Consider the following 17,392-nt stretch of genomic DNA (forward strand, 5'->3'; position numbering starts at 1 on the left):
TAGGGGCAGAAGCCAGGAGTCCTGATTCCAGTTTTTTAGAGCAGTCCCATTTTACCTCAGCTGTGTGCCCCACGCTGCTGAGCTTTCCACGGAAACCTAAGCCAGCAGTCCAGTGATTGAGGGGCCCACCAATGGCTCAGGCCCCTGCAATGGCAGGGATTTGTTTTATTGAGACATACCCAGCGGGTCCTTGCAAGTGATCTGTGCCCCAGAGGAAGGCAAAACCAGCCAGCCCCAAGATGCCAGCTGGTGTGACCTGGGGGGAAACTCCTTCCTGACCCCAAATATGGTGATCGGTTGGACCCTGAGCACGTGAGCAAGAACCAGCCAGCCGAGCGCCTGACAGCACGAATGCTTGGTGCCACCTCTGCACCCTGCCCAATGGCCCACCTCCAGCCGTGGAGTTCTGATGAATAACTCCATCCACACTTGTGGGGTCTCCGAGTGCTTCACAGGGCAATGGACTTCTCTGTGGGTATCTCTACCGCTCCCTGCACCACAGGGGCCGAGCAGATCCCAGCGGGGAACGAATGTAACCTCACAGGGCAGCTTTATTATCCCTCTGCTACAGACTGGGATGGTGAGGCACAGAGAGGAAGTGACTTGCCCAGGGCCACAAAGTAAAGTTAGTGCCAGCCAGGAATGAGAACCCAGAATCCCCTGCTGCAGCTCTGGAACAGGTTTTCCTTCCCGAGCCAGGAAACGAACCAAGGACTCCTGATTCCTCATCCCCTGCACTAAACTCTCCTTGGGCACAAGGCGATAGCCTGGCAAGCAGCTCCCCTGAAGCTGCACATTTCTGGTGGCTCAAACTGCTTTCCCCAACAGCCCATCCTGGGAACCTTGTTCCTGAAGGACACAGGCCGGATGGGATCCTCGGCTGCCAGGGAGACGCTGCTGAGCAGGATGAAGAGCAGGATGAAGTTGGTGAACCAGGTGGCGTTGACGATTCGGTGGCACAGCACTCGGATCCCGGGGAAGGGAGAGAGGGGAGGCAGGCAGTCAAAGCATTGTCAGCTCCAAGGGGCTGAGTGACAGCCCAGGTTAGAGCTTGGGGAGTGGTGCAGCTGGGGAGATCCCTGCGTGAGTCTCGGGGGTGGCACCCCTCATTCTGTGTGCCCGGCATGCTTCGACCCTGGGACAGCGTGTGGGCCCAGCTGGCTCCAGAGGCTGTAACAGCCCATTACAGTTAAAGGTGTTACTTTGTAGCTCAGTCGGGAGGTTCCAGGTTCTATTCTCGCTGATCACTGCTGGGTTTCTGACAGATGGGAGGAGAAGCAGCACCTATTTGTTGGTTGGGCTGAAGATAGGGTTACCATATCTAATAAATAAAAAAAGAGGACCCTCCACGGGCCCTGATCCCGCCCATTTCCCACCCCTAGCCCCACCCAACTCCGCCCCTTCCCCGCCCTAACTCCGCCCCCTCCTCCCTCCCACTCCCAGCCATGGGGAAAGGGCTGCCCCAGCGCTACCAGCTTCAGGGTTTGCCGGGCAGCCCCCAGACCCTGCGCCCCTGGCCGGCGCTTCCCCAGCACAGCTGGAGCCCGGGAGGGGAAGCGCCCAGCCGGGGGCGCAGGGTCTGGAGGCTGCCCGGCAAACCGTGAAGCCTGTAGCGCTCGGGCTTTGGGCAGCCCCTATGCCTCCGGACCCTGCGCCCCCAGCCGGGCACTTCCCCTCCCGGGCTCCAGGGGCGCAGGGTCCGGAGGCACGGGGGCTGCCCAAAGCCGGTAGCGCTCGGGCAGCCCGGCTCTTAAACAGAGCAAAACAAAAACAAAAAAAAACCCTTACACCCCCTCACTGCACAGCCCCCCGCCTACTACACCCCATCTCACTGCACAGCCCCTCTCACCTGCTACACTCCCTCACTGCACAGCCCCCTCTGCCACTGCACAGCATCTCCTGCCTGCTACATCCCCTCACTGCACAGCCCCCCTCTGCCCACTGCACAGCTCCTCCCACCTGCTACACCGCAGCTCACGGCAGATCCCACCACCTACTGCACCCCTCACTGCACAGCCCCCTGCCCGTTACACCCCATCTCACTGCACAGCCCCTCCCGCCTGCTACACCCCCTCACTGCACAGCCCCTCCCGCCTGCTACACCCCATCTCACTGCACAGCCCCCTCTACCGTTCCGCAGCCCCCTTGTCTGCTACACCCCATCTCACTGCACAGCCCCCCTCTGCCCACTGCACACCCCATCCCGCTGAATTGCCCCTTGCCACTGCACACCCCACCCCTGCACAGCGGATCTCCCAGCTATTGGCTAGGCAGCAGCAGCAGATTCCTGGGTGGAGCTTTTGTCTGCACATCATTCCCGGGAACCCCGACCCCTCCCTTCCCCCCTTCTCTGTCCCCCCCCCCCCAGCACTCTGCTTGCCTCACCTCCCCCCTCTGCCCTTCCACCCCTCCCTTCATTCGCTCCCTTTCTCTCCCCTTCCTTGTCCCCGCTCCCCTCCCCGCCAGCCCCTAGCACTGTCTGGGTCTCACCAGCCTGTGCTGGGCGTGGGAGCTGGCTGAGGGCTTTCATCCTCCCAGGAAATTGAGCTGCTGGCAGAGCAGCAAAGCAACCAGCTTTTCTCTCTCCCAGCTGCCAACATGTCTCTGCAGGGTTAGCCCTAACGGGAGCTGTGCCGCGGGGGAGCCGGGCACCCTGCCGCGCTGCTGGGGAGAACTTGGCTCCTCAGGCCTCAGCCCGTCCTCTGGATGCCCCTCTGCCGGTCTAGGCCCTTCAGCAGCAGAACGCCACAGGAGGAGGTGCAGAGAAAGAGCCAGGTGATGGAGGAGCTGAGTGAGGAAGAGAATTGTTAGGCGCTAACTACACTGTGTAGGCTTGGCCGAAGGGCTGGGGGGAGGATGGCGACAAGCGGGTGACTGGCCCGGAGCAGAGGGCGGATGGAGGGCAGCCCGAGGGGAGAGCCAGGAGGCCTGGGGTGGAGCTCAGGAGAGGCGAACGGCTGCTGAATTCCAGGGCAGTTGCTGAATCTGGAATGTAGGGGAGCCCCAGCGGCGGGTACATTGAGTCATGGAGGCTGGGGCCAGCCCACAGGGCCCACTGGGGTGGGCTAGGAACAAGGTTGGACAGTAGGGCATGGGCAGGGCCAGCCCTATCCCAGCCTGCTGAGGGATGGGGCCCAGCTCGGCAGCCTGTTGTCTACAGCACTCGGCCTTCCTGCCTGCTGCCCTGGCTCAGCATCACAGGGCAGGGCTGGAGCCTTGGACTGGGCAGGGAGCTGAATCTCACAGGTGGCCTCCCAGCGCCGGCCTGGGCGGTGGTGTGACGTTGTGCAGTCTGTATGGTTTTATAAACATTGAATAAGTGAATATAATGTAACTGAGATATGCTTCGTGCAAAAGGTCTCTTGTAAGGTATCATTACAAAGCTTATTGTCTACCGAGTGTGATCATCCGATTTGTATAAATGTACCACTCTTGTATCTGAAACTAGAAATATGAAATATAGCTCTGAGGGCCTATTGTAATTATGCAAAGTGTGGACCATTAATGGTGATTTGGCATCTTGATGACTCCCATTAACTAGAAGAACAGGAGTACTTGTGGCACCTTAGAGACTAACAAATTTATTAGAGCATAAGCTTTCGTGGACTACAGCCCACTTCTTCGGATGCATATAGAATGGAACATATAATGAGGAGATATATATACACACATACAGAGAGCATAAACAGGTGGGAGTTGTCTTACCAACTCTGAGAGGCCAATTAATTAAGAGAGAAAAAAAAAAAAAACTTTTGAAGTGATAATCAAGCTAGCCGAGTACAGACAGGTTGATAAGAAGTGTGAGAGTACTTACAAGGGAAGATAGAGTCAACGTTTGTAATGGCTCAGCCATTCCAAGTCTCTACGCAAAAGAATTAATGGACACAAATCTGACATCAGGAATCAAAATACTCAAAAACCAGTGGGAGAACACTTTAACCTGTCTGGTCATTCAGTGACAGACCTGCGGGTGGCTATATTACAACAGAAAAACTTCAAAAACAGACTCCAAAGAGAGACTGCAGAGCTAGAATTGATATGCAAACTAGACACAATCAACTCCGGTTTGAATAAGGACTGGGAATGGCTGAGCCATTACAAACGTTGACTCTATCTCCCCTTGTAAGTACTCTCACACTTCTTATCAAACTGTCTGTACTCGGCTAGCTTGATTATAACTTCAAAAGTTTTTTTTTTTTTTTCTCTTAATTAATTGGCCTCTCAGAGTTGGTAAGACAACTCCCACCTGTTTATGCTCTCTGTATGTGTGTATATATATCTCCTCATTATATGTTCCATTCTATATGCATCCGAAGAAGTGGGCTGTAGTCCACGAAAGCTTATGCTCTAATAAATTTGTTAGTCTCTAAGGTGCCACAAGTACTCCTGTTCTTCTTTTCACCCCCAGACGGTGCGAGCTGCTCCAGATCGGGGGAAGGGGCCAGCTGTGAATTTGGAGTCAGATCCTGGTTTGGATCTGAATCCACCGGCGCTGCGGAGCGTTCAGATGTGGGGAGCTAGCTCCCGCCCGTGCCAGATCACAAAGTGCCACTTCAGCCAGCCGCCTGCCAGGCTCTGGCAGCGCCCTGTGTGGAGCTGCAGCTGGGCCCTCCAGAGCCGAGCTGCTGCTGCTCCTCTCTGCTGGCCAGCCGGCCGCAACTCCTCAGCACCTGCCCGCTCAGCCCCACCTCAGTGCTCCTGCCTCCCCAATCTCCTCCCTGGCGCTGCACCTCACCCCCTGCACCTGGCATGTCAATACCCAGAGGGCCGGGAGCCAAGCGTCCCGGGAGCCATCTGTAAGGTGCTGATTCCCTCCTGTGCTGGGCTTCAGCTAATCCACAAGCCAGGAACTGGCCTTGTGTCTCCCAGAGCAGGTATATCAGTCTCACAGCAGCAGCTCAGTCCGCTCAACATCACTCCAGGGCCAGGAACTCGCTCCTGCCTGACATAGGCAACAGGCTGAGCCTGCTCCAGCCCTGTTCCTAGTCCTACTCCAGCCCTGGTCTCGTCCAGCCTTGCTCCACCCTGCTCTGCCCCGCCCCCTGAGTCCAGCTCCAACCACTAGGCCTGACCACCTCCATCACCTTTGCTGACACCATCACTTCCATAGGAAATGGCACTGAGGTTGCCGGGGGAACAGGAATTCTCAGGGTGCCAGGAGCCATTGTTCTATTTACCAGGACAGTCCGATGCCAGGACAGTGCCCCTGAGCACTGGAGAGGACTAGGGCTGCATTAGGACACCGGAAGTGCAGCTGCTGGAGAGTCAGCAGAACCGCCCGGAGACAGCCACGCTTGCCTCCCAGCCCGGGAAGCCCAGAGACCCAGAGCGTAGACGTCTCTCAGAGCATCTCTGCCAGCAGGAGACATTGGGTGAGGAATAGAGCCGTCCCGCCTTCGGGCAGGAGCCATTCAGGAGACCCAGCGTGGGGGGAATCGGGCTGTGTGTGTACAATGTCTAGCACTGCAGGGCCGTGATCCGGGACTGAGCCCTCTGGGCACTGCCGAAATACAAAGGAGAACAGCAGGGCTGGAGGATTTTCAGGCTCCGTGTGAGGAGGGCTGGTTGGGTTGAGCCAGCAGTGAGTCCCCAGTAACACAGAGCTGCGCTAGTGATGGAAGATCTATTTTGTCTTCCCTACTTAGCACAGTTCAAAACTTAGCACTGACCAGCTGCAAGGATCCTGGCGGGCCCTGGTATGGTTGTAGCAGCAGACTCAATGTTTGGGAAAAGCGAGATATGTGCAATAGGCAATGTAGTTCCATCTGGGCACCAGCCAGCTCCTGTGCCCCAGAGAGCTCTCACAGCTCACACTGAACCAGGGACAAAGGGGGCAGGAGGTTGGAAGAGAAGGTGCCAGCCTGGGACCCAGGAGACCCATAGTCAATTCCCAGCTCTGCCACAGATGCTCTGTGTGGCCTCGGGCAAATCCCTTATTCCCTCTGTGCTTCAGTTCCCTGTCTGTTCAGTGGAGGTAGCAGCCAGGCCCTGCCCTGCAGGGGGAGGTTAGAATAAATGCAATCGAGGTTGGACAGTGCTCTGATGCCACGAGGATGAGGGCCAGGATGGTGCCTAAGACAGACCAAAAGCAAGGGGGAGCTACAGAACTGGTGGTGAGAGGGGTTTGGCCTTTGACACTCTGCTCTGGTTGACTGGGCTGTCAGACCCCAGCCAGCCACTGGCATTGCCAGACCTCCCTGATCTATGGTGCTGCTGCTCTCCCTGCTTCTAGGAGTCACTGCCTCCCCCTGGGCCGAGACTCCTGCAGCAATCATCTCCTGGGGCTGCCATGGCACTGAGCGGCTAGCAAGGCCTGAGGCTCAGTTGGGCGGGGGGGTGGGTGCTATGAAAGCAGTTTCTGTGTTGTTGCCACGGTGGGAGGGGAAGCAGAGATGGGGCCATTTTACATCCTACGGCCAAGGCGCCCAGCAGCTTGGGCAAGGACAAAGAGCCGCCCGCGTGGGCTGGGAGCTGGGGGAGGGGAGCGTTCGGGAACCCCTGTTCTGCGCTGTCACAAGGAGGAGGAACCGGGATGGAACTGATTCTCCCACTCGGGGATCCGGAGACCCCGCCCCCCGGCTCCAGCTGTATGGACGCGGGGAGGGGCTCTGGCCTGGGGTCTGCAGTAGCTGGGACTAGATGAGCCCAGCGGTCCCTTCCGGCCTAAAGTCTGTGACTGTGGGGAGCGGAAGGTCCCTCCCATGACCCCGGTGGGGAAGGAGAGGCTCTAAAGCCCCGGCCAGGCCAGAACTAGTCTGGGCTGGGGCAGCCCATGGCTGGGCAGTCACACATTGACTGGCTTGTGACTCGCCTGCCCATTGTGACACGCCCCCTGTTGGCTGGCACAGCCTCATCCCCTCACTGCCAGGCTTGGCTCTGGCAGAGCGAGAGCTGGCACGTGCCGCTGGGAAAGCTGAGCCAGCCATTTCAGCTCCGCCACCGGCAGCAGAAAGTGGGTGGCCCATATACACGCCAGCTTCTGCCCACTCCTGACTCCAGGTAGGAGAATCTTCTATTGCCCGCCTCTGCTTTTCCATTGCATCGCCAGCCACACCGAGGTTGGATGAGAAGGTACCAGCCTCCCTGCCGCTCTCCTGCCTTCTGCTCCTGCCCCTTCACGGGTGTGTCTGAGCAACTCCTGCTGCTCACGAGCCCGCCCCACCTCCCCCACCCCGCTGGCCTCGCCCACCTGCGAACTGCCACGGCCCCAATATTCCTTGGGGAAGGGATCAGGGTCATTTCATTGGGCAGGAAGAATCCTGAGTGGTTGGATCCAGCCTGTCTGCTGTGCAGCTTGTGAACCGGGAGAAGGAGAGGTGGGAGTGACCCAGAGGAGGCCGTTTGGCCTGTGGGATGGGCTGCTGGCCTGGGAGTTCAGACACCTGGGTTCTAATCCTGGGTGACTTTGAGCACATCCCTTCCCTTGTTTCCTTGCTGGCTGCCTTGGCTAGTTAGAGTCTGAGCCCTCCAGCCCAGCGATTGTCTGCAGCACCTGGTGCAACAGGGCCCTGAACTCAGCTGGCATCTGTAGGTGCTGGTGGGACAGAAATAACTGGGCTGGCCCTGATGCTGAACGGGGCCATCGCCTCTCGTCACTCACAAGCAATGCCTTGTCCTGGCTTCTTGTAGGATGGCTGAGGAGGGCAGCCCAGAGCCCAGGCTCGCTTGGGAGGAGACAAAACCTCCCCCAGGGAAGAGTCGACAGAGGAGGGTATGGCAGCAGCAGCAGTGTGCGCGCCATCCCGGTGAGTGGGCGCCTTCTGGGTGGGCGGAGGGGGCTGCAAAAATGGCTGGGGCCATGGCCCTGCATTGGGGTGGGGCTTGGCCCCTGTGGGGGTTGGGGGGCAAGACTAGGGTGTCATTGTGGGGAGAAGACTCCATAGACCTTGTACTGCTCTGGGTTGCCACGAGATGGAGAGACAGGAAAACCCAGGCAGGGGGGAATGGCCCCTCCTGCTGGCAGCAGCTGCAGCCACTAAAGCTGATTGGGGCATAGCGGCAGAAGCATCAGGTGGAGACTGATTGAATCGCCCACCCCGATCTGTCACGCTGCAGGGTCGGAGGATGTTTTCCACCAGTCGAAGGGGATGCTTGGTGCACGGTGGGTTGTTAAAGCCTAGGATTGCAGGGCGCCGGCCAGAGCGTAAGATGCTCCCTGATGTTGCAGCCCCATCTGTTGGCTCCTTTGTCGCATGTCGCAGCACAGGGCATTTGGGGGGAGTGTTGACGATGGGAGCCCAGTGCCTGCCCAGGTTACACCCAGTGGCTCTGGCTGGCTGTTGGTGGCAGGAGAGGCAGTGAGAACAAGCAGAACGGGCAGGCCCTGGGTCCCCATATCCCATGCAGACTGGGCAGCAGTTCCCTCTCCTGCTGCAAGGACCAGACCGATTCACTCCCAGTCCCTCTGCCCCCTCCAGCAATGGGCCAGAGAGTGGGGACACCCCTCATGGCCTGACATCGTCCCTCCTTCCAGGTGTGGCGCTCCCCAAATCCCCAGACTGAGCCTGCATGCTGGGCGGGGAAGTGGGGTGGCCGCTGGGAACCAGGGCTCCGACTGGGTCTTTGCTGGGCTGGGCAGCAAAGAGGTGGGGAAGCCAGGGATCGCTGTGCCAGACCCTGCCGTGCATCGGGGCTGCTCCCCTGCTGGGGCGGGAGTGGGGGCAAGGGTTTTCTCTAAGATCTCTGTCACCCAGACTGCAGCTTGGCAGACCCAGGTATTACCACTGCTCTGTCTTTGATCAGATTCACGATGGCCATGTAGCACCGCCTGCTTTAAGGGGCCAAACTGGAAGGAGAGAGAGGCCCTGGAATGCATAGACTCCTTTCTGAAGGGCAATGACCAGGTACCAAGAGCCCTCCTCTGACCTGTCAGCTAGTGCCCTGTCCACATGCACATCTGCCCTTCTCCAGATGACGCATGGATTCTAAGGCCAGACGGAACCACTGTGACCTCCTGTATAACACAGGCCAGGGACCTGCCCCCAAATAATTCCTGTTTAAACTACAGCATTTTAAAAAGTCCCATCTTGAGTTACAAAAGGTCACCCACCATGCCCCTTGCTCAGTTGTTCCAATGGTCTATTACTTTCTCTGTTAAAAACGTACATTTCCAGTCTGAATTTGTCTAGCTTCAATTTCCAGCCCCTTGTGGACTTGTGCCCACTGGATTTGGTCAGTCCCTAGTGTGATGGGTTGCCCCCCTTTGAGGTGCCACCTGCTGTACCGGGCTACCACCGAGCCCACCTGTTCTGCCAGCCTGGGCCCCCTTTACCTCGTCTTGCTGGGCTAGGCTCACAAGCCTCTTCCAGCCATACACTCAGGCAGGGCCACGCCCAGCTGCAGAAAGACACAGACACTGAGATCAGCTCTGGGAAGACTCAGGTGAAAGGGCTTGTCCCAGTACTCTGGTGCCCACCTCCTTTGGAGTACAGACCCAAAGGTTTTATGAAATTCGCCCCCTCCCTCCATGTGGAGAGAGGTATGCACAACTCTTTGCCCCTCCCCCCAGTTACTAATTGCACAAACTGGGTTATGGTATAAACAAGCAATAAGATTATTAACTACAAGAGGTAGCTTGTAAGTGGTTATAAGAGATAGCAAACGGTACAAAGCAGATTGCATTAGTAAATAAACACAACACGCAAACTAAGCTTTCCACACTGGATAGATAGGCTCTACATGAGCAAATTCTCACCCTGAGTGATAAACAGGTGGGCAGATTCTTAAGGCACAAGCTGCCTTGGCTTTGCAGCTTGGATTTCCCAGGTTTTCTTACACAGGCTAGGAATCTCTCTCCAGCCTGGCACCATCACTTCTCATAGTTCAATCTTTGTCCCTCAGGTGTTTCCAGGTGTCTTATTGCAGGGAGCGTGAGGTCCCCCCTGATGTCATTGTTCCCCTTTTATCTCCTCTTCCCACCCGCTGGAAAACTCTTTTGCTGTGACCTGGGTCCAACAGTTCCCATTGTGTAGCGTTCTCTCGGAGAGGTTTCTATTGTGGACAGTTCCTGGGGTAACCCTGCTGCTTATGTGCATTTCCTCAATAAGCCATTGTTTGGCGTTTTTACTGTTGTACCTGAAAGGCTGTTTTGAACCTCACAACGTGTTTCAGGAACACAGACGTAGCTGAACTTCATAATTTCACATACAACGATAGCACATACAATCCAATGAGACATTAATGTCTAGCAGATAAAGACTTTTAGAATGATACCTTACAATACGTACTTTGTACAAAACATATCCTAATGACATGACAGTGGCGAATATTGGGGTGTCAGGGTGTCCCACCCAGCTGTTCCTCCCACTCTGTCAAGCCCCCAGTAACACTGTCTGGCTGCCTACCCCCCATGTTGCAGTTCCTCTTTGGACACCTACCCCGTGAGAGCTGCTCCCTCTCTAGTCCGGTTTCACACAGAGCTGCCCTGCCCTCCCCAGATAGTCACTCCTGTTACCAGATGAATGGCCTTCTGCCACTCGGCATATCAAAGCCTGAGCAGCACTGGGGGGAAGCTTTCTAACATCTCTCCCACTGGCAGCTCCTTTCCACGCTAACCTTCCTGTTTGTGTCTAATCTCTGCGGGGCGTAGGACGAGGCCCAGAAAATGAATTTTTTGAATTCCATCCTGAACCTCGTCATAGACATCGTGGCATGGAGCCCAGAAATAGATATGGACCGCAAAGCCCTGCTAGTGGAGAAGATAGCGGTGAGTAAAACACACACTGGGGCTGTGTTACCTGGCGGGTTTAGTGATTGGCCTGGAGATCTCTGCAGATTTGTCTAACTTGAGCTGCCAATCATTGGATCGTGTTAGACGTTTGTCTGTTAGACTGAAGAGCCCATTATCAAATATTTGCTCCCCGTGTAGGTACTTACAGACTGTCATCAAGTCACCCTGTAACCTTCCCTTCGTTCAGCTGAACTAATTGAGCTCCTTGAGTCTCTCACTGTCAGGCATGTTTCCCAATCCTCCAATCACTCTTGTGGCTCTTCTCTGACCCCTCTCCAATTTATCAACATTCTCCTTGAATTGTGGGCACCGGACCTGGACACAGGATCCCAGCAGCGGTCGCACCAGTGCCAAATACAGAGGGAAAATAACCTCTCTAACAACTGGAGTTTGCCCTGTTTCTACATCCCAGGATGGCATTAGCCCTTTTGGCCCCAGCATCGCACTGGGCGCTCATGGGCAGCTGATTACCCTGACTGCCAAGTCTTTTCCAGAGTCACCGCTTCCCAGGTTAGAGCCCCCCATGCTGTGAGTGTGGCCTGCATTCTTTGTTCCTAAACATAGAACTGTATGGAAATGTAGATTGTTCCCTTGCACCCAGCTTCCCAAGTCACCGGGTCGCTCTGTATACGCCAGTCTCCCTGCCCAGAGCCCCAACACTCTGCAGTCAGTGCCCACTAGGGAACTAGCAACAAATCTGCTCTGTAGATTTGGCAAGTCTTTGCTCTCCAGCACTGCAGAAAGCTTTCCAGAGCTCACCTCCCTTCCCTGAACGTGGGACAGCGTGGGCTGGGGGGTGGTCCAGTGGGCTGGGACTCAGCACACCTGGGTTCTACTCCCAGTTCTGCAGTAAGACTTTGGGCAAGTCACTTCCCCCTCTGTGCCTCAGTTTCCCTTCCATGCCTTGTCTCTTCTAGTTAGCTCGTGAGTTCTCTGGGGCAGGGACTGGCTCTCACTGTGTGTGTGCAGCACCGGGCACAAGGGGGCCTGATCTCAGGTGGTGTCCCTGGGTGCTAATGCGGATGGAGCCTTTCAGTGCACTGGTGCGTGACACTGGGGCACTGACCACAGGCCGGGCACTGACCACAGGCCCTGCACTGCGCTCCCCGTCTGGAGCCCTGCACACCATCAAGTCCGCAGTAGGACGACCTGGCTGCCGAGCCCACATGTTGCAGGCCCTGCGCTTTGCTCCCCAGTCGGAGCCTTGAAGGAGCTTGGAGCCTGGCTGGCATTTCCCCACATTGTCTCCCCAGGATCTGCTTCAGCACGAGTCCGTCGACTCCCTGACCGACATGGTGCGTCAGCAAGCGATGCTCACCATCATGGAGATGAGGTACCCAGCCTGCCCGGCCCAGCCCCAGCCAGTGTTGTGTGCAGCCAGACACGCCAGCCTCTTGGCATGGCCAGTTCTCCAGGGCATTCCCCCCTCTGCTCCTCCCCCATCTTCTGATTCCGCCGGGCACGTGGCAGCAGGTGATGGTGCTGGTGCATGTGGGCTGGCACCAGTGGGTAGATGGTGGAGGATTCTTCGATGCCTGGCGACCTCTCCACGTGGCCTTATGAAGATGTGGGGGAGGGAGTGAGGGGGTTAGGACTGGTCCCCTCTGGGACCCCGCAGGAGATGGCTCTGGGGGGAGAGGGGCAGTTGGGTGCTGCTGGAGCGGAGCAACTGAAGTCACTGCCAGCTGTGCCAGCTGCGTCACACCGGCAGCTCAGCGACCCCCTGTGGCTGAGAAGTTGGACAGGCTGAGCCCTGGCCCGTGGCACTGTCTGTGCCATGGGGGGCTCTCTCTCAGCGCCGCTGGTGCCCTGCTCTGAGCTTCCCAGAAGCCTGCCCATCAGGCGTCCGGAGGTGGCAGATGCTGCGGGCTGGAGCTGGGCTCTCGCTGTTGGCTCAATAGGTTCCCCAGGAATGGGAGGGGGAGGCAGAGCAGGCGCTGGAGCGGCTCTCCCCACTGGGCACTGGCTTCCTGACAGCGGGGCAGGCGACAGCATTGGCTACGATCCCGTCTCTGCTGGGGCGGAGGGGGGTGATTTGCGTCAGCAGTGGGCGTAGCTGTTCCTCACTGGCTGCCGCCTGCCACGAGGGGCACGGCTCTGTCCTGCAGGGGGCAAGTAGTCACCTGGCACCTCATTGCATGTGCTGGGGCCATGCTCTGGCAGTGGGGGTGAAGGGGTTAATGCTGTCTGGGCTGTCTCCACCTTCCTCCCCCCCTGCACACAGCTGGGTGCCCTGTCCAGCAGGCTGAGAGCTCTGGGCAAGGGGCAGGGCTTGGATCCCTGCCTGGATTCTGCCCTGCTGCGGGCTGATGCAGCATCTCTCTGCTGGCCCGGACTGTGCAGCCGCAGTGCAGACAGCTGTGGTGGAAGAGTCTCTTTGCCCCCAGCGGGACAGGACTGGCAGGCTCCTTTGCACTGTGGCCACTTGGTTCAGAGGCACTTTGGTGCCAGCAGGCTCTAGTCTCCTGTCCGTGCCGTTTGCGGGATGTCATTTCTCGGCGAAGCGCAGCGCTCTCTGCCCCAGCTGGTGAGTCCTGGTGGGGTCACAGCAGACAGCTGCAGACTGCACTAAGTCCCTGCCTGTTGGTATGAGAGAAGGCAGCACCAGCTCCCTCCACCGCCCCCTGACCTGTTCTCATCTGCCACCCCCCAGTTGGAGCCCCCTCAGGTGTTTCCATGTCCTGGGAGCCTGACGCCAACATTAGCGCATCAGTCCCGCCTCAGCCCTCCAATCCGCACGTGTCTCTTCTCTTAGCAGAGTGAAGCCACCGCTGCAGGACCTGGAACGATCCAACCTGCTCGCAGCCTGCTTCTCCAGCGTCTTCTCCCTGCCTCCAGCAGAGACCATGCAGGGCAAGGAGGCTGCTCTCTACACCAAGGTAAGCCCCAAACCGGCCACGCAGAGCCACCCGAAACCAAGTGGGAATCCTGCCGGTCGCTCGTGTACCTGTCCCCCGGGTAACCTGGCACTGGCACATGAGTATAATAATCACAGCTCCTCGGCAGGACTTCAGCTCAGGACCTGCAGCACCAAAGCACAGGCCCCACCACTGCAGATAAAGGAGTAACTCCCTCATAGGGTAGCAGTAGTAGGCATTTCTCCTTCACATGCACCGACAATTAGTGGGGAACAGACACTCCCTTCACAAGCACATTCATCCCCAGTGCGTGGCTGGGGGCACAGGCCTGTGATTGGCTGCTTCAGACGCACACAGGCCAGAGGAACCGAAGCTTGGCTGGAAATCTCCCCTCCAAATGTGCAGTCCTTTCTGACTCTTCCAGTGGGTTAGACTCCATGCAGTGGCCTTTCTGGGGACAGCAAAGGCAAGTGGTGTCCTATTGCCAGGAGTTTGCAGTAGGTCCCCTGTGGGTACAAGTGAGTGGGTGAGCTGGAATACCAGGTGCTGCCGTGGCCTGGGGGGTGTCACATGCCAGGGCCTTGGTTCATCTCCTGGCTGGGTAATGCCACTTGCTCTGGTGTCTCCTCTGCTCTGCACACAGACTCTGAGAGCCATGGATCAGATGCTGAAGGCCTTGGCGTGTGAGAATCAGGAGCCCAGACTTCTGGTGGTGGAGAAGATCTTGGAGGTCTGGAGCCGTGGGGGCAGGAAGGGGACTAGTCCTGTAGCTGGGGTGGGGCTCAGGGACCAAGACTCCATTTAATCACAAGCATGGGACACTCCTCCTCCTCTCCCCCTCCCCCCCCGGTGCCTTTGGCTCCTCAAAGTACGTTCTATACAAAGGTTCTTGGGCTGGAGGGCCAAGTGCCCCCATTATATCTGAAAAACGTCTGCACGGGGTGGGGGTGGAGGAGTGCAGGATCTGTCGTGTTCTCCACTGAGCCCCCATCTGACCCTGGCATTCATTTGTGTTCACCATGGGCCCCACCAACCTGGCCAGAGCCCAGAGCGAGATTCCCCCAACGTTCTAGTTCTGGGGCCACAGGAAGTAGATTCTGTGGGTGGTTTGTGCTCCAAAAAGAGGGAAATGTCCTTGACAGAGATTCGGTCTCCTCGATTCCAGAGCCTGGGAAGAGGGAACACAGAAGTGCAGGGCTGGAAGGGATCTCAAGAGGTCATCTACTCCACCCCCTGCACTGAGGCAGGGCCAAGCATTCCTAGACCGTCCCTGATGAGTGTTTGTCCAGCCTGTTTTTTAAAACCTCCGTGATGGGGAGTCCACCACTTCCCTAGGTCACCTGTTCCAGTGCTTAGCCACCCTTAGACTTTTTCCTAATATTTAACCTAAATCTCCCTTGCTGCAGATTAAGCCCATTACTTCTTGTCCTACCTTCAGGGGACATGGAGAACAATTTGTCACCATCCTCTGTATAAGAGCCCTTAACGTATTTGAAGACTGTTACCAGGTGCCCCCTCCGTCTTCTCAAGACGAAAATGCCCAGTTTGTTCAACCTTTCTTCACAGGTCAGGTTTTCTAAACCGCTGAGCACTTTTGTCGCTGTCCTCTGGACTGGCCCCAGTTTGTTCACATCTTTCTTAAAGCGTGGTGCCCAGAACTGGACACAGTGCTACAAGCTAATACACCTCAGAAGGACATTTCCCTTTTTCACAACAGCATCACACTGTTGATTCCTATTCAGTGTGAGACCCATGATAACCCCCAGATCCTTTTCTGCAGTACTGCCACCTAGCCGGTTATCCCTCACTTTGTTTTTATGCATTTGATTTTTCCTTCCTAAGTGCGTTACGTCACATTTGTTTTGACTGAATTTCATCTTGTTGACTTGAGACCAACTCTCCAATTTAGCAAGCTCAGTTTGAATTCTAATCTGTCCTCCAAAGTGCTTGCAACCCTTCCCAGTTTGGTGTCATCTGCAAACTTTACAAGCATACTCTCCTCTCCGTTAACCAAGTTCTTAATGAAAATATTGACTAGTACTGGATCCAGGCACACCCCTGGGGAACCCCACTTGAGACACCCTTCCACTTTGCCAGCGAGTCAGTGATAACTCCTCTTTGAGTATGGTCTTTCCATCAGTTGTGCACCCACTTTATAGTAATCTCATCTGGATCATACTGGCTTAGTTGGCTTCTGAGAATGTCTTGTGGAACTGTGTCAAAAGCCTTACTAAACTTCATATACATCATCATATACTGCCTCCTTCCATCCACTAGGCAAGTAACCCTGTCAAAGAAGGAAATTAGCTTTGTTTGGCATGGTTTGTTCTGGACAAATCCATGGTGCTCTTCCTTATCACCCTATTATCTCCTCTAGGTTCTTACAAACTGTTTAATAAGTTGTTCAGTATCTTTCTGGGTACCAAAGTTAGGCTGACAGGTCTATAATTCCTTGAGGCCTCCTCGTTCCCCTTTTTGAAGATAGGTTCTGTGTCTGCCCTTCTCCAGTCCTCTGGGACCTCAGCCCTCCTAACGGGTCAGAGATTGCTTTGCCTAGCTCCCTCTAGGGTGAATATCATGTGGCTCTGCCAGCTTGAATTCATCTAACTGACCTAAATTGTCTTTTACCTGTTCTCTCCCGAGTCTGGCCTGTTTTCCTTCCCCCTCGTTGTTAATATTGTGTTAAGCATCTAGTTGCCATTAACCTTTTTAGTGAAAACTGAAGCAAAAAAGGCATTAAACACCTTGGCTTTGTCTGTGTCATCCATTATTTGCTCTCCTTCCCTGCTGAGTAGTGGCCCCTCACTTTCCTTTGTCTTTCTCTTGCTCCGAATGCATTTATAGAGCTGCTTCTGATTGTCTTTTATGTCCCTTGCCAGTTAGAACTCATTTTTGCCTTAAGCTTTCTGATTTTCTCCCTATGTGCTTGTGCTATTTTTTGGTACTTCTCCTCAGCAATTTGTCCCAATTTGTTTCTCTCAGGCCCTGCTCCCCTGGACCGCATCCAAGGAGGTGCATGGGCAGCTGAGGGCAGTGGAAAGGATCACCTTCCTCATGAAATTAATGGCTTGTCAACCCAAATGCAAGGTGAGCAGCCTGTGACCCTGGCCGCCTCCTAACTGCACTGAGCAGCCTCGCGGTGCAGCGCTCCCTGGCAGGGAAAACCCGGGCCTAGAATAGTGACTCAGCAAGATCCTCGGTAGGAGTCCAATCTACCGAGCACTGATGTCGATGGGTCTGTCCTCTGACTCCAGTGGGCTTTGGGTCGAGCCCCATAATTCTGTCTCCAAGGACTCTCCCCGCTGTTCCCCTAGCACCAAAGTCTGCTCCACAGGGTCAGTGCATTTACACAGGATGGCCCTGAGAGCAGCCTCTGAACCCAGGTATCTGTTCACCCCCTTTGTCAGTTGCCTGTGGGATGCTTTGGCATCAGCTCCTGCCAGGCTGCCAGAAGAACGCCCCCTGCTCTGGGTGCTCAGGGCCATTTAGCTGCTCCAGCTGCTCCATCCCCCCTGTGTCAGGGCCTCCCCTCCAGCAGCTGGAGGGGGGCGTTTGGATGATGTGCCCCCAGAGGCTGGGGCAGCAGAACAGAAGGAGGGAGGTGGGAGGGGACACACTGAAAGGGATGGGAGGGGCCAAAGGAGCCAGAGCACTGGGGAGTGGGTGTGGGGAGGCTGTGCAGACCCCTGGAGAGGAGGGCAAGGGGTTTGGGGCGAGGTGGGGAAGAGCAGGGAGCCAGCGCAGGTGCTGCAGGAGGGGCAAGGGAAGGTCTGGCAGGAGGGGGAGATGAGAGGACAAGCCTGCA

At 56.3% G+C, this 17,392-nt stretch overlaps 1 protein-coding gene across 1 annotated transcript in view; it reads left to right on the top strand.

Annotated features, from left to right (window-relative positions):
• Window positions 1-10,603: 10,603 nt before the first annotated feature.
• LOC128835693 (maestro heat-like repeat-containing protein family member 7) overlaps window positions 10,604-17,392 on the top strand; it is a 35,701-nt gene continuing 28,912 nt past the window's right edge. Inside the window, exons 1-5 of the mRNA XM_054025279.1 lie at window positions 10,604-10,705; window positions 11,983-12,062; window positions 13,488-13,608; window positions 14,231-14,317; window positions 16,570-16,674. Of these exons, the coding sequence (XP_053881254.1) occupies window positions 10,604-10,705; window positions 11,983-12,062; window positions 13,488-13,608; window positions 14,231-14,317; window positions 16,570-16,674 (495 nt within the window). The remainder of the gene's footprint in view (window positions 10,706-11,982; window positions 12,063-13,487; window positions 13,609-14,230; window positions 14,318-16,569; window positions 16,675-17,392) is intronic.

This window comes from Malaclemys terrapin, chromosome 4 (genome assembly GCF_027887155.1).
Source record: "Malaclemys terrapin pileata isolate rMalTer1 chromosome 4, rMalTer1.hap1, whole genome shotgun sequence".
Taxonomy (NCBI): Eukaryota; Metazoa; Chordata; order Testudines; family Emydidae; genus Malaclemys; species Malaclemys terrapin.